This window comes from Saimiri boliviensis, chromosome 11 (assembly GCF_048565385.1).
Source record: "Saimiri boliviensis isolate mSaiBol1 chromosome 11, mSaiBol1.pri, whole genome shotgun sequence".
Classification (NCBI taxonomy): domain Eukaryota; kingdom Metazoa; phylum Chordata; class Mammalia; order Primates; family Cebidae; genus Saimiri; species Saimiri boliviensis.
Genome location: NC_133459.1, coordinates 53,050,213 through 53,066,579, shown reverse-complemented (window position 1 = coordinate 53,066,579; position 16,367 = coordinate 53,050,213). Strand labels below are relative to the sequence as shown.

The 16,367-nt window shown below is 51.0% G+C and overlaps 1 protein-coding gene across 4 annotated transcripts in view; it reads right to left on the bottom strand.

The window, feature by feature from the left end:
- ACOT11 (acyl-CoA thioesterase 11) overlaps positions 1-16,367 on the bottom strand; it is a 60,819-nt gene that overhangs the window by 29,629 nt on the left and 14,823 nt on the right. Inside the window, exon 1 of one of the 4 annotated variants that reach the window (XM_074380872.1) lies at positions 10,949-10,972. The exons of the other annotated variants lie outside the window; for them this stretch is intronic. Within the exon in view, the coding sequence (XP_074236973.1) occupies positions 10,949-10,957 (9 nt within the window). The 5' untranslated portion in view covers positions 10,958-10,972. Of the gene's footprint in view, positions 1-10,948; positions 10,973-16,367 lie in introns of those variants that run through there. 4 annotated transcript variants of the gene reach the window in all.

Here is a 16,367-nt window from a genome sequence, read left to right as displayed (position 1 = left end):
CACACCCTACGCCACAGGAGCCAGGATCTGTGCCCCGCTCACTGGTTCACTTGTTCATTTATTCATTCACCAAACAATTCCTCTGGATGGGCCCTGGGCCAGACATGAAGAACACAACGACAAATTGAGCCTAGAAGGGCCTGGGACACAGGAGGCCCTCGTCAAAGGTTTGTGCAGGGACAATCAGAAACAGACTTGAGTTCAAATTCTAGCTGTGTTGTTCAGGTGCTGTGTGATCCTGAGCAGGGGCCCCCCTTCCCAAGCAACATCTGTCACTCACCAGGTAGGACAGAGACTTGCCAGTCCCTGAGGTACCCCTGGTTCCAGGAGTCCGGGGTCTAACTCAGCCTGAGATTTGCATGCCCAGCTGAGATTCCCAATGAGGAAGCTCCAGAACGCTGTCAGCATGGGAACTACTATGCTTTTCTGAGCAGGGCCCCTGAAGCACACGGAGAGACAAGCCCGCAGTTGCTGTCCCCACCACTCCCCTCAAAGATAGGGGTGCAAAGCCCCTGGGCTGGAGCACAGGCAGCAGGGACAGAGCAGCAGGTGGCCCCAGGCATAACCTTTCAGACTCCACTCCTTCCCTGGGCTCCAAGGCAGTCTGCCCAAATTAGGGCAGGCCAGGCCAGGCCTCCTAGTCCCAAGGTGGGCAGGCAGCCAGCCTGGGAGGCAGGGGTGTGTGCAGCCCAGGCAAGGTTTGGCCAATGGGGATCCAGAGCTGGGCCACTCCTCCCAGGGCCAGTCATAGGGAGAGCAGAGGCCCTGGATGGAGTCAGGGCCTGGGGCAGCTGGGCAGGCCCAGCCAAGACAGCTGCCAGGTGGCAGGGCTGAACCACTGCAAGGGTAGGAGGGCACCCAGAGGTCAGAGACGTGCCCTCTCAGACAGCAGCTGTGCCAGGTGCTGGCCCAAGGCCCTGGCAGACCTGGCCAGACTTGATAATGCTAGACTAGGCCTGGTGCAAAGGAGACCCACCTGCCCTGAAGGGGAGGAGCAGGCCTGGGTGACCTCTGGAGTAACCCACCATGACACAGGCTGTGCACAGGCCTTGGGGGTCAGCTTAGCTTGGGTTCAAGTCCAATTCCACAACCAACTTGTATAACCTTGAGCAAGCTGCTCGTGGGCCTTGGTTTCCTGGCCTATAAAAATGAGATTACAATACCCACTTCCCAGGATCATTGTAGGGAGGAAATTAAACGCCACCAAGTATATAAAGCTGCCAGCACACATCTACCCTGTGGCTAACATTTACTGAGTGCTTACTACTAGCATTATAAAGCTGAGTTTGTGCTTCCTACAGAAATATAGCTGGGAGGGACCCAAACAGTTCAAACCGTATGGCTTCCACAGTGCCTTCTACCCGTGAGCTCACTAGAGCCTCACAGCAAGCCAAGCCTGTGCAGGGCAAGGCTAGGAGCTTGAGAGGTTCTGTGAGAATTCAAAAAGCCCGTGATGATGGCGCAGGGCTTCAAACGCAGGGTGCAAAACTGCAAAGCCCCTGTTCCTCCCACTCTCCGGCCCCTGCCTCTCACAAGGTACTGGAAGGCTGGCCTTCCCGGGGCGGGCAGGGAGAAGAGGCCTTGCACCCACCCCAGAGCTGTGGGCCAGGCCCCATGAAAAGGTCCCATTGTCTGAACCAGGTCACTCTGAGCCGCGTGAGGGAGCTGACTAAATTCCATGCTCTGCCCCCACAAAGGTGGCCCCAGCCCCCTCCCGCTCCCCCAGCCTCTCAGAGAAACCCAAGGGCAGCCTCCTGGCAGTTTCCCCACCAGCCAGGCAGGAGATTTGTCAACATTCCTAAGCTCCCCTTTCAGCTGATTCCCTCCCTACCTTCTTCCCAAAAAAGGCCCCGAGGCAGCCTACACACATACCCCGGACACACACGATGCACGTGCACTAGGAACCAAAATGCAAACAAAGGAACCAAATAAGAGAGGAGAGGATTATGTTAGGAATCCAGATGCTGCCAAAGAGAGCTGCATTTGGGCTTGAGGTTCCCAGCAGACAAGGCAAAAAAGGGTAGTGGTGGTGGGCACCAAACTCACAGGTAAAAGAGGAAGCATAGGTCCACAAAGGTAGCCCAAGGGCTGGGAGGAAGGACACCAGGGGGCTGTTCCACAGGCATCTGACTGTCATATAACATGAGATCCTATCTTCATTCTAGAAGACAAGTGATGGTCCCCAGTGTCCTATCAAACACCCTAATTTTCCTTTAGCTACTGAGCGTTCACATTTGACACTCTTCAAGATTTGGGATTTGGAAAGTTAGAGGATTGAACCAATATTTTTTTAGGAAGCACCTCTCATGTATTCATTTGGTGAACAGTTATTGAACACCTACTAAGTCTCGGGTCCTATGCTAGCAGCTCTCATATGTATTATCCTAGCAATTCTTCTTTTTTTCTTCAAGAACGTAAATTATATATTTTATTTTTACAATTAAAAATAAAAATTAAAAACTAAAGACTCCCAAGGCCAGGTGCCGTGGATCACACCTATAATTCTAGCACTTTGGGAGGCTGAGGCGGGCGGATCATCCAAGGTCAGGAGTTTGAGGCCAGCCTGATCAACATGGAGAAACCCCGTCTCTACTAAAAATACAAAATTATCCAGGTGTGATGGCACATGCCTATGATCCCAACTACTCGGGAGGCTGAGGCAGGAGAATTGCTTGAACCCAGGAGGTGGAGGCTGTGGTGAGCCAAGACATGTCATTGCACTCCAGCCTGAGCAACAAGAGTGAAACTCCATCTCAAAAAAAGAAAAAAAATTAATAATAAATAAACCTTTTGGGCTTCCAAATGGCAGGTGCTTCTTTCACTAGTGCCACAATATACTTGTGGTTCATTGTCCTTTCTAGCACACTGATTTTGCATCCAAGGAAAGGAGGCCTAGATGGAGGTCATTAAAAAAAAAAATCTTCCTCCTCCTAAATCTGAAGCCCTGGTGAGCTTCCCAGCATGTGCAGCAGAATCTGAAAATCTTCACTAAGAGGTTATTCAGTTGGTGGACTGTCATCTGCCTGTGAATGTGGATTTAGAAAGATGGTATCTTTTCCTGAGAATCTGTGGCAGACAGAAGTTAACCTAAAAGCCTTGAGGTTTATCCATAGTGCCGGTGTGGCCAGTCAAGTAGTGTGATGGCTTTTCAGGGTGTGGGCCTGCGCTGCCACGGGGGTCTCAGTTTGTCCAGGAGATGCAGGTCCTTTCACAAGGTTCCTATCAGCAGTAAGAGACTGGAGACACTCATTCCAACACTGCATGGAGAGCTGTGTCTTGCTGACCCAGACCCTGCCATTGCCATTTAGGGTCAGCAGGCTGAGGCTGAGCCGGATTCTTCAAGGGCAGCACTGCCAGGCCGGTGTGCTTGTCCCCCTTGTCAACTTGGCATCTTCCTTGGTATGAGGGTCAGAAAGGAGTCTGCATATGTGACAGCCCCACTCATACAGTTGGTACTATTGACACCGGACTTCTTTTTTTTTATGGAATTTCCAGGCTGGAGTGGCTGGAGTGCAGTGGCATGATCTTGGCTCACTGCAAACTCCGCCTCCTGGGTTCAAGTCATTCTCCTGCCTCGGCCTCCTGAGTAGCTGGGATTACAGGCACACACCATCATGCCCAGCTAATATTTGTATTTTTAGAAGCGATGGGGTTTCACCATGTTGGTCAGGCTAGTCTCCAACTCCTGACCTCAAGCTTCCCTCCTTGGCCTCCCTAAGTGCTGGGATTATAGGCATGAGCTACCGTGCCCAGCCAACACAGGACTTCTAAGTGTCAAAGGAGGTGAGAGTTCTCTCCCTGCACAGCCTGAGTAGGCTGAAGCATCATGAACTTTTGGCCAAATCCACACTGGGAAGAATGACCTGGATTCCAGAGTCCAGTGGCTTCACTGAACAACTACCAGGGATACAAGATACAACAAAACTCAAGATGGCCCACCCATTTCTCGAACTCCTGACCTCAGGTGATATGCCCACCTGGCCGACCAAAGTGCTGGGATTACAGGCATGAGCCACTGCAATTCTTATATCTACCCTGCAAGGCGTTGTTATTCTACCCATTTTACTGATGAGGAAACCAAGGCTGAGAGAGTGTACATTGCTTCTGAGTAGCGAGGAAGTGATAGAGTTTAAGTCAGTCCCAGACCTACCAATGAAAGTCCGTATTTTCATCTCTACAGCACTTCTGTAGGCCTTGGTGGTAGGGAAGGTATAAGAATTTCTTCCCATCTAAGACTCAGAGAAGAGAGGCTAACTACACCAAGTTACAAAGCCAGTCAGTGACAGAGGAGGGAACAGAGCCCAGGACCCTGAGTCCCAGGCCAGTGGCCACAACATGGTGCAGGCTGATCAACGGCTTTCCCTTCCTCTGATAGCCAGCTCTGTGCTCTCCCAGTACGGGGAGAGAAAGTGGAGGGGCTCAACCTGCTAATTCGGCCTGAGGCCTTAAGTCTGGGGAGGAAGGTCCAGGAGGAAACTCTAAGCTAAAAACAAGTGTTCCTCAGCCCAGCCCAATCTCTCCTTTGAGAATAGAGCTTCATGGGTGCATTTTCAACTCAGCTGGCTTCCTGTTAAGCTAAATACAAATGGAACTTTTAGAAGTTCATCATCCCCAAGGGACCTTCGTCTAGTTATTTTAACCTCTTTATGCCTCAGTTTCCTCATCTGTCAAATGGGGATAATAAAAGAACTTGGGGTTACAATGAGGATTATAAAAGAGGATGAACTCACTGCAATGGCCATAATCAAAATAATAGAAAATAGTAAGTGTTGGCAAGGACATGGAGAAAATGGAACCCTTGTACATTACTGATGGGAATGTAAAATGATTGAGTCGCCATGAAAAACAGTTTAGCAGATCTTCAAAAAAGTTAAATATAGAAATACCATATGATCCAGCAATTCCACTCCTACTTATAGACCCAAAAGGACTAAAACAAGTACAAATACATGCACACACATGTTCACAGCAGCACTATTCACAGCAAGCAAGAGGTAGAAACAGCCCAAATATCCATGGAACTTGTATATGTACATATAACTGTGATATATGTATATCTACATATGTATCTTTATCAGTGAATGGCTATTCAGACATAAAAATAAATGAAGTACTGATACATGCTAAAACGTAAATAAACTTCAAACACACATATTAAGTGAAATATACCAGACACAGCACTATTCACAGCAAGCAAGAGGTAGAAACAGCCCAAATATCCATTAATGAATGAATATGTGAGTTAATTGTGAAATATATGTACATCATACATATAATTGTGATATATATGTATATATACATACATACATACTGTATATGGATCTTTATCATCTGTCAAATGGGGATAATAACATTAATAAAGCTAAATTGCTAAGTTTGTAACCAAATAAGCTGTGAGGAAAAGCGTAGCTAAGCATTAACGTGCCTGCCTACAGCCCACTCTCTTATAGCTGCTTATTGCTTAAAAGTCACATAGTCCCTGCCACAAGGTCCTAACTTTTACAGATGACATCTCCAGCAAAAAAAAAAAAAAGAAAACCACCTCAAGGTTTCTATTTTGAGATATTTACAAAATCCTGTTTTTTTTTAAGGATCTTGCTGTGTCACCTAGGCTGGAGTACAGTGGTGTGATCTCAGCTTACTGCAGCCTTCACCCCTCAGGCTCAAGTGATCCTCCCACCTCAGCCTCCAGAGTTGCTGGGACCACAGGCACATGCCACCAGGCCCGGCTAATTTTTTGTTGCCCAGGCTGGACTGGAGCTTCTGATCTCAAGCCATCCGCCCACCTCAGCCTCCCGAAGTGCTGGGATTCTAGGCGTGAGCCACTGCACGCCACCCCACATCCTGCATTTCAGTGGCTCCACTGACACCAGCCAGTCTAAAGACTCCCTCCAAAGAAGCAACTCAACACAGGAATGTAGTTTCTTCCTCTCCTGGTCCCATGACTCCACCCCTCACTCCTCGGCCAATCAGCAGCCCCCAGCTCCTCCAAATTCCCGCAAAAACCCCAGCCGGAGGTGGATCTGAGGTTCTCTCCCACCTCCTTGTTTGGCTGCCTTTTGATTATGAAACGTTCTCTGCTACAGTTCCTGCTGTTTTGGTGCATTGCTCCATCACTGCACACACAACGGCATGAACCTGGTGGCCCTAGAGCACCAGGGTGTGACCCAGCCACACTGGCTTTCTTTCAGGTCCTCATGTGCAGCCCGCCACCTCCCAGCCACCTCCCAGCACTGGGGCTTTGCCCATGCCACTCCCTCTGCCTGGAGTACTCGTCCTGCTCCGCCACCTCTGTAATGTTCCTCATCCCTCAGCACCCCAACCCGTGTACCTCGCCTCTACAATGCTCTCCGTTGTGACAAGGTTCAGTTAACTGTGGGATAATTTGACTGACACCAGACCAGAAGACCCACAATGCAGGAACCTTTTCTTTCTACTTCTGGTATCTCCAGGGCCCGGAGGGGACACAGCCTGGCTCGCTGTGGACCAAATGCTTGAGTTTTTTTTCAGTGAGTTCCCAATTCTCACTAGTGTCACCCCATGCAAGCAAGGAGAATATGGACTTGAGGTCCCACAAGGTTCTCCACTAGAGGCCCTGCTTCCATCCCTACCCTCTCACCCCATTCTAGAACTGTGAGCCCCAATGTCACCTGCCTCCCTCCACCCCCCAGGGTAAAAATAACCTTGTCTGAAATCTGACACCTACCCTCTGTGGGTCATGTTGAGAACTGCCCCTGTCCCAGAGGTGACAACCAGGGGCCTGGGGGTAGGGAGAGCATTTCCTGAATGCTTTCCCCTTCACCTCTCATTTGACTCAGGAGCAAATATTTGAGGTGCTATCACTGGTGAGGTACACAGGGGACCCGCACTCAGAGACGTCTCAAGTCCTGCCAAGGTCCCCAGCCAGGGCTTCAGCGCAGGCCTCCTGCCTCTGTCTACCTTGCAGCCCTTTCCTTGGCACCGCCAGGTGAGTAGGGCTTTGAAGACTGATTACACCTGCTCGGTTGTACAGGTGGAGAAACTGAGGCCCAGGGGCTCTCTGTCTAAGGTCTTAAGTGAAAGGGCTTAGTTAGGCAGACTTTGGGCAAGTTATTGAGAAGCTGTTTCCTTCTTGGTTAAAGGACAAGCACTCCCACCCACCTCCGTGCAAGAGCTGTATGCGGATGAAAGGAGAGAATCTAAAGGCCCCTGGCTGTCTGCATTTCTGTGCACATGTGAGGGGGCAGTGTCAAGGAGGCTGGAGAGCTGCATGGGGACTTGTCTTTCCTGAACAACCAGACTCCAGCAGCCTTTGTTCTCACTTTGGGAAACAGAAACATGGAAAGAGGGGTTGCCAGGGGACAGTGGGTTCTGGAGACAGGTAGACTGCATTTGGATCCCAGCCCCCCACCCTCAGTACAGGGAGAGGGGTGGGGATGGCAGGAGGCCTCTGGGCAACTTGCTTCCCCGTTTCTATTCATTCGTTCAACAAGTGAGCACCCCCACAGACCAGTTTCCTCATCTGTAAAATGGGAATCCTAAGTACTTTGCAGATTCTCGTGAGGTGCAAAGGAGGGAACATAGGAACAGCTTTGTAAATTGCCGTGGCCCTGCCCACCTTTTACGCCACCACTTAGTGAGAGACTGGGTCAGGCCTGCAGGGAGCAGGCAGTGTGGGCAAGCCCAAGCCAAGGTCTAGATGGGGAGACAGGCACTGAACAGGGAGTTCCCTAGGACATCTGCTATGCCGCCGATGGGTGGGAGGGCTGCAGAGTGTGTGCAGAGCCTGACCCTGCGTGCGGCTGGACAGGAACCTGCGGGCCAGGGGCCAGGCTGGGTGGGCCAGGTTCCGCTTCTGTGTTGTTTGGGTGCTGTCCCTGCTGTGCGCCCAGAACTAATAACTATGGAACAGGAGCAAGTGTTTCAACCTCTCCCGGCTTAGCTTCCTCAGTTTATAGAACTGAAAGGGGTGTGTGTCCAGGTAAGATTGAGAACAATCAATCATTCCCCCTTGTATATTTAATTAATATGGCCAAGCACTGTACTGAACTTTTTTTTTTTTTTTTTTTTGAGATGGAATCTTGCTCTGTTGCCCAGGCTGGGGTGCAATGGCGTAATCTCAGCTCACCACAATCTCCACCTCCTGGGTTCAAGCGATTCTCCTGCCTCAGCCTCCCCAGTAGCTGGGATTACAGGCATGCGCCACCACACCCAGCTAATTCTTTTTGTATTTAGTAGAGATGCGGTTTCACCATGTTGGTCAGGCTGGTCTCGAACTCCTGACCTCAGGTGATCCACTCACCTCGGCCTCCCAAAGTGCTGGGATTACAGGTATGAGTCACCACACCCAACCATTTTTTTGAGACAGTTTCACTCTGTCACCCAGGCTAGAGTGCAGTGGTACAATCTCAGCTCACTGCAACCACCACCTCCTGCCTCAGCCTCACGAGTAGCTGGGATTGCAGGTGTGCACCACCATGCCTGGGTACTGTTTGTGTTTTTAGTAGAGATGGGGTTTCACCATGTTGGCCAAGGTGATCTTGAACTCCCAGCCTCAAGTGACACTCCTGCCTTGGCCTCCCAAAGTGTTGGGATTACAGGCGAGAGCCACACTGGCCTGCATTTAGCATTTTTATGCATTATCTCTTTTAATCTTCACACAGCCTTAATAGCTGAATATTGTTATTATTCCCATTTTACAGATGGGGAAGCAAAGTCTCAGAAAAGGTAACTTACACATATACACACACAAAGTCACACAGCCAGGAAAGGGCAGAGCTGGGACTTCAACCCAAGTCTGCTTGCCACAAAAGCTGAGACTGCTTGACCGCTTTGTACAACTGCCTGTCTCTCGTCTGGCAGGCGGGCCAGTTGCTGCTGTATCCCAGGCATCCGTGACATCCACAGGCCCTTCCTTACCCAGGCATCCCAGGCCAGGACCCATATCTGGAGCCAGGACTTCCCAGAAACTCCCCTCCCTGTCTACCCTCATGTCCTCTGCAGGAGGCCACGATGGTGTCAGAACCCTTTTCCAGCATGGTCCAGGGTCAGGGTACTTTCCAGAACACTGTCCCACTGGGCCACCGTCAGTGAGGAAATCGAAGCTCTCTAGAAGCTGAGAACTGTGCTTTGCAAAGTTCTCAGAGTGGAAGGAAACCTCACGTTGAGCTAGATAGGGTCTCTCAGGTGCAGGAATCTCTGCCACCACACCACCTCTGGTGACTGTCCAGCATAAGCCTCTTTGCTCCCAGAGGCAGGGGTCTCACTTCCTTTCAAGGGAGATTCTGCTAAAGAGCAAATCCGCCTGTCTTTCCCTCTGTTCCACCCACCAGCTGCCTCCCTGTGGCTCCCTCCATTAGGGCTATTTGCCACCTCCCACCCCCTACCTCCATCAGACCCCAGAAAGTGGTCAGAAGGGATTAGAACACGGGCAGTCTGACCCCAAGTATGAATGACCCCCACCCATGTGACCCCTCAGGGGAGCTGCTTTGACAGCACCCAGTACAGAACCCACATTCCCAGGCATCACCCCCATGGCACAGGCCCTGACAGTGGGGTGGGCCATGCTGGGGCTGTGAAGGACAGACCTGGCTTCTCTCCTCCTCAGAGCCCTTTCCTGCCCTCCCTGCCAGACAGCCAAGCCTGCTGCCTGTGCTGCCTCTGGGTCACCATGGCAACAGGCGGCCAGGCGATGGACCTGGGCCTGCCATCCTGCAAGCAACTCCGTTTCCCCTGGAGCTGGGCACAGCAGCTACAGCATCACAATTCTCCTTCAGGAAGGCGAGAGAGAGAGGAGAGAAAGCAGAGGGAAAGGAGAAAGAAGAGAGAGCAGTTATTGGGGAGGGGGGACACAGAAAACCAGAGTCAGAGAGAAAGGAAAGGCGGCAGAGACAGGAGGGAGGGAACAATGCAGAGGTCAGAGCGAGAGAAAAATAGAGGCTGGCAGGGAACAGAGCAAGATGGAAGAGAGGCCAGCAGGCAGGGAGGAGAGGCCCCTCCGACCTCCCCGCACGGCGTATGTTCCTCCTGCCTGAGCTGCACCCGCCTGGCGAAATTCTGGCTGCAGCCAGGACGCCCTGCCCCAGGAAGCCAGCAGCCCAGTGGGCTTTGAAGGGCCAGCAGCTGCTCCAGGGTCCTGCAGGCCCCTTCTGCTGGGGGATGATGTCCTCTTGCTCCCCAGAAAGTGGGGCCCCTTCTCCCAGCCCCTCCGGCAGCCCCTCCCCAAAGTGCTGGGATTACAGGTATGAGTCACCGCACCCAACCATTTTTTTGGGTGTGGTGACTCATACCTGTAATCCCAGCACTCCCACAAGGCCCCAGATGGTTCCCAGGGCCCTCCTGCCTGCCCAGGCCCAGGCCTGTTACGCTCTGGCTCTCTCCCTTCCCACCTTACCCAGCCTCCCCTTGCACAACTCAAGAACGCCTTCGTTTTCCCAGGAGAGTTCAAGAAAACATTCTTAAGCAGAGCAGAGCGGTGGGAGAGGAGCTGTGATTCTGCTCACTGAATGCATTCCCTTAAACTTCACGTATTTCAGAGAAAGCCTCAGAACAAGGCTTAGCAGAGGAACACGGAGCAGTGGGGCTGCTTCTAAGGCCCAAGCTGCCAAATCCGGGCATCAGGAGGTCCAGAGCTGAGCGTAGCCTAGTCTTTGGCAGAGATGGCTGACTCAGCAGGTGTGCCAGCAACTCTCTGCAGGGCACCATCCACACTCCACGTGCCGCCTTCAGCCTCAAGCTCTCTGGCTGCGAAGTAGCCCTGTCAGACCCATCCCAATTCCAATCCCATCCCCGGATTTTCCAACACTGTCTCAGAGGAATTTGAGCCTACAAGAAGGTTTACTGAAATAATGAGAAGGGTCAAGAGAAAGAGAGAAGAAAGAAAAAAAACCAGGAAGGCATGGGGGCTGGCAAAGAGGGCAGCAGCCCAAGGGTTTCCAACTGTCTGGCTAGATAACCCTAAGCCATTTACCTGAGCCATTCTGAACCTCAGCGTCCACATCTGTAAAATGGGAATAAAAATATCATAGTTACCCAGCCTGGATGACAGAGTGAGACCCTGTCTCTTAAAAAAAAGAGAGAGAGAGAGCATCATAGTTAGGATTCAATGAGAATATACACATAAAGTGCTTAGAACAGGATCTGACTCAGAAAAAGTGCCCAAAACTGCAACCCTTCATGTTGTTAAAAAGCCAAGGCAGGCCTGTAATCCCAGCACTTTGGGAGGCTGACGCAGGTGGGTCACCTAAGGTCAGGAGTTCGACACCAGCCTGGCCAATGTGGAGAAACCCTGTCTCTACTAAAAATACAAAAATTAGCCGGGCATGTTGGCTCATGCTTGTGATCCCAGCTGCTCGGGAGGCTGAGGCAGGACAATCGCTTAAAGCTGGGAGGTGGAGTTTGCAGTGATCTGAGATGGCACTGCTGCACTCCAGCCTGGGCCTGATTCATTTAGCTGATTCATATGCCTCCTTCAGAGTTAAGGCGTGGTGGCAGGCACCTGTAATCCCAGCTACTCAGGAGGCTGAGGCAGGAGAATTGCCTGAACCCGGTAGACAGAGGTTACAGTGAGCTGAGATGACACCATTGCACTCCAGCCTGGGCCGCAGAGCGAGACTCCATCTCGAAAAAAAAAAAAAGCCAAGGTGTAGAAAGACCCAGGAAACCATTCTAGTGAGGAAGGGCCTACACAGGCCCCAAGGGTAAGTGCTGTGACGGGCCAGGTGGCCTTTGCACTGACGGGGTCAGGTGGAGCCTTTCAGCCCTGGGCCATGCCAATGGCACTTGCTTTCCCTCCTGGCACTGCCAGTTGAACACATCCTCTCTCTACCAAGACAGAGTTCATTGGTTCACGGTTCATTTCAACTGAGAATCAAGATGTTGAATGGTAAGAGTCTGTGGCACTCCATGAGGCCTCCCACAGACGTCCACACACGATCTAACCAGACTGACTCCACAGCTGCTGGGAAGCCTTTGCATTTCGCAGACCCCCAAGAGGCTCAAGACATCTCACAAGGGAAATGGATTATTGGAATAGAAGGCAATGATCACTAGAAACCAGCTTGGGTTCACCGAGTACAAGGCACGCCGGGCACACAGGAGCAGACCACTGGGTTAGGAATGGACATATTTTACATATTTTGCATTTGCATAGACCCAGAACATTGTAAGGGCTCAGTGTAAGAGCTGACTCCAGCTAGGTACCACTTGTACCTGATCCATTCAACATGTGATCAAATGGCTTACCTGAAGACACACCTGGTCGTGGATGGCCCCTTGCAAGGTTGTAACATATAAACTTAAAACCAAGCAGATGAAAATGAAAAAGACTCATTCTGTCAACCTGCATTTAAGGTTTTCTGTTGCTATCACTTTTTTAAGTTGTATGCATGCTGGGGTGGCTCTAGCTTAATAGCTGTTTATGGGAAAACAGCCTTATTATTTCATCTGTCCACAAACTCAACAATGTCAATTCCTGCTGTAAGCAAATGGGCACCCTGTGGCTGTTGAAGTCTTCACTTGTGATGAGGGGTGAGGCAGGTGGCAGAATGACTGAATGGCAGGGAGGAGACAGCCCAAGGCTGAGACTTGGCAGGCAGCATGAGGCCCAATACTGTGAATCAGGGAACAAGGAGTGACTCAGGATGACAACCAAGCTGTCGGAGGGACAGTGAGGGGGCCAGGCTGCGTGTGGCCTGGGCGTCAGGCCTCTGGCTGCAAATCCATGGGCTGGCTAGATCAGAGGACAGAAAGAAGCCTAGTAAAATGTAAAACCAAGACCTCAAAGGGGTGGACAAGGTTAGGAAGGGGCGGATTCTGGCTGGGAATCAACATTGATCTTTTTAAAAACTCCCACTGTCAGACACAGTGGCTCACACCTGTAATCCCAGCTCTTTGGGAGGCTGAGACAGGAGGATTGCTTGAAGCCAGGAGTTTGAGACCTACTTGGGCAACAGAGCAAGATCCCATCTCTACCAAAAAAAAAAGTTGTTTTCTCTTTTTGGAGACAGAGTGTTGCTCTGTCTATTGCCCAGGCTGTAGTGCAGTGGTGCAATCATAGTTCACTGCAGCCTTGACCTCCCAGGCTCAAGTAATCCTCCTACCTCAGCATCCCAAATTGCTGGGACCACAGATGGGTGCCACCATGCCCAGCTAATTTTGATTTTTCATTTTTTGCAGAGATAGGGTCTCGCCATCTTGCTCACTCTGGTAAAAAAAAAAAAAAAAAAAAAAAAAAAAAGTTTCTAGCCACACCCCAGCTACTGGGGAGGCTGAGGTGGGAGGATCACTTGAGCCCAGGAGTTTGAGGTTATGGTGAGCTATGATCACATCACTGCTCTCCAGGCTGGGCAATAGAGTGAGGCCCTGTCTTTAAAAATAAATAAATACTTAAATAAAAATAAGAAATTAACAACTCCCAGGAGGTTCCGTTCACGCTGGGACCCCCAGCCTTGGCCAAAAGATAAAGGTGCTGGGGGCTGGGTGCAGTTGCTCATGCCTGTAATCCCAGCACTTTGAGAGGCCAAGACAGGCGAATCACCTGAGGTCGGGAGTTCGAGACCAGCCTGACCAACGTGGAAAAACCCCATCTCTACCTAAAATACAAAATTAGCTGGGCATGGTGGTGCATACCTATAATACCAGCTACTTGAGAGGCTGAGGCAGGAGAATCGCTTGAACTCGGGAGGCGGAGGTTGCAGTGAGCTGAGATCGCACTACTGCACTCCAGCCTGGGCAAGAAGAGTGAAACTCCATCTCAAAAATAAAAGATAAAGGGGCTGTGTCTTCTCACATGAACAGGCAATTAAACAAAAGAGTGAAAAGTGCTATGAGAAAGAAAAAACGGGATGTGACAGACAGAGAGAAGGGGGTGGACAGCAGGGGCTTATTTAGCTGTGTAATCAAGGAGACTTCCTGGCTAGGATCTGAAGGAATGAGGAGAAGGAGCAGTTGCACAAGACAGGCTTGCAGACAGGAGAACAGAGGGTGCAAAGATCCCAAGGAAGCGCGGGACCAGCTTGGTGGTCAGAGGAAGAACGGGAGGTGTTGGGAGAGAATCATCTAAGAAATACAGAGAGCAGACAGGGCCCCTATCCCCTAAGGTCTTTTTTTTTTTGAGATGGAGTTTCGCTCTTGTTACCCAGGCTGGAGTGCAATGGCGCGATCTCGGCTCACCGCAACCTCCGCCTCCTGGGTTCAGGCAATTCTCCTGCCTCAGCCTCTTGAGTAGCTGGGATTACAGGCACGTGCCACCATGCCCAGCTAATTTTTTGTATTTTTAGTAGAGACGGGGTTTCACCATGTTGACCAGGATGGTCTCGATCTCTTGACCTTGTGATCCACCCGCCTCGGCCTCCCAAAGTGCTGGGATTACAGGCTTGAGCCACCGCGCCCGGCCCCCTAAGGTCTTGTAGGTTCCAGTGGAGCTTGGATTTTACTTCAAGTGTGAGGAGAAGAACTGGAGGCCGCAGGGGAGGGAGGTGGTCTGGCCTGCATTGTAAGATCACTTTGCTTCAGTGTGGAGGTGAACTTGAGGATGGAGAGAAGCAGCAAGCAGACTCCTCAGCGTGCCACTGCAGTCAGGGGAGAGGGCTGGCTGGGCAGAGAGGTGGAGCCAGGATGTATTTAGGAGGTAGAGGCAACAGGACTTCCTGAAGGATTCCAGGTGTGTGAGAAGGGACAGGGTGGTACGGGTTGGAGCGGGTGGTCAGGGGACGTGGCAGCTACCGCTGCGCTGTGGGCAGTGTAGAGGGAGGGCTTTCGAGCCACTAGGGGATGATGGGAGGTGGTGGGAAGGTTAAAGATTAGGAAAAAAACATGGGACACAGTGGCTCACACCTGTAATCTCAGCACTTTGGGAGGCTGAGGCGGGCAGATCACCTGAGGCCTGGAGTTCAAGACCAGCCTGGCCAACATGGTGAAACCCCGTCTCTACTAAAAATATAAAATTAGCCAGGCGTGGTGGCACATGACTGTGATCCCAGCTACTCAGAGGCTGAGGCAGGAGAATCGCTTGAACCCAGGAGGCACAGGTTGCAGTGAGCCAAGATCATGCCATTGCACTCCAGCCTGGGCAACAGGGCCAGACTCCGTCTCAAAAATATATATATATAAAGAGGGAAACCAAGGAACTAAGGCCCGGAGCTCACTGGAGAAGAGACTACACCTGGAGACACTAACATAGATGGGTATTTAAGATCCACAGGATTTTGAGACCTTGTGGTAAATGAAAGAAGGTTGCCCATTTTTTGCTACTCCTCCTACTCTTGAATCTGAGTCACTTTTAGTGACATTTTAACAGTGACTCTGAGACTAGAACACGACACACCTTGCAGCTTCCCCCCAGGCCTCTTAGAACTCTTGCTCTGGTGGAACCAGCTGCCAAGTAGGAAATCTAACTATCCCAAGACCATCATATTGAAAAGGCCACACGTGGGTGCTCCAAATGACAGTCCTAGCTAAGCCCAACCTTCCAGCCATCCCCACCGAGGTGCCAGTGAAGCGATCATGGAGCCCCCAGTTCAGCCCATCCACCAGCTAAGTGCCACCAAGCAGGCCCCATCAATGCCACATAGAGCAGAAGAACCACCCAACCCAGCCCTGCCAGAATTCCTGACCCACAAAATCAGAAGATATAATAAAACAGTTGTTGCTTTAAGCTACTAAGGTTGTTACCCAGCCACAGTAACTAGAACAGACATCATCCACGGAGATGGTTTGACAGAGACATTCACATTCAGCTTTTTTTTTTTTTTTTTTTTTTTGAGACAGTCCTGCTCTGTCACCCAGGCTAGAGTGCTGTGGTGCAATATTGGCTCACTGCAATCTCCACCTCCTGGGCTCAAGCAATTCTCGTGCCTCAGCCACCCAAGTAGTTGGGATTACAGGCGTGTGCATGCCTGGCTAATTTTTGTATTTTTAGTAGAGATGGGGTTTCACCATGTTGGTCAGGCTGGTCTTGAACTCTTGACCTCAAGTGATCCACCCACCTCAGCCTCCCAAAGTGCTGGGATTACAGGTGTGAGCCACTGCGCCTCTTTAGAGGGCTGCAAAGGAGACTGTGAGGAAGCAATCAGTAAGGTGGGAGGACCCCAGGAGAGTCTGGGTCTCCAGAGGGAAGGGGGCCCTGCTGGTGCATGAGCTCTGAGTCAAGGCAGATGGGGAAACAAGCTATCACCGATTTTTGACAGGAAGGAAGGAGGGAGGGAAGGGGAAGAGAATAGTCCAGTTAGAGTGAATCAGGAAAAGGATGAGAGGTCGTGCAGTGGGAACAGAGAACACTCTTTCCAAACTTTGTGTGGGAAAAGGAGCAAAGAAACAAGGTAACAGGAGAGACTAGAGCTGGTTTGTTCATCTGGTCCTGGGACAGATCCTGTAGGAGGGAGCCCACT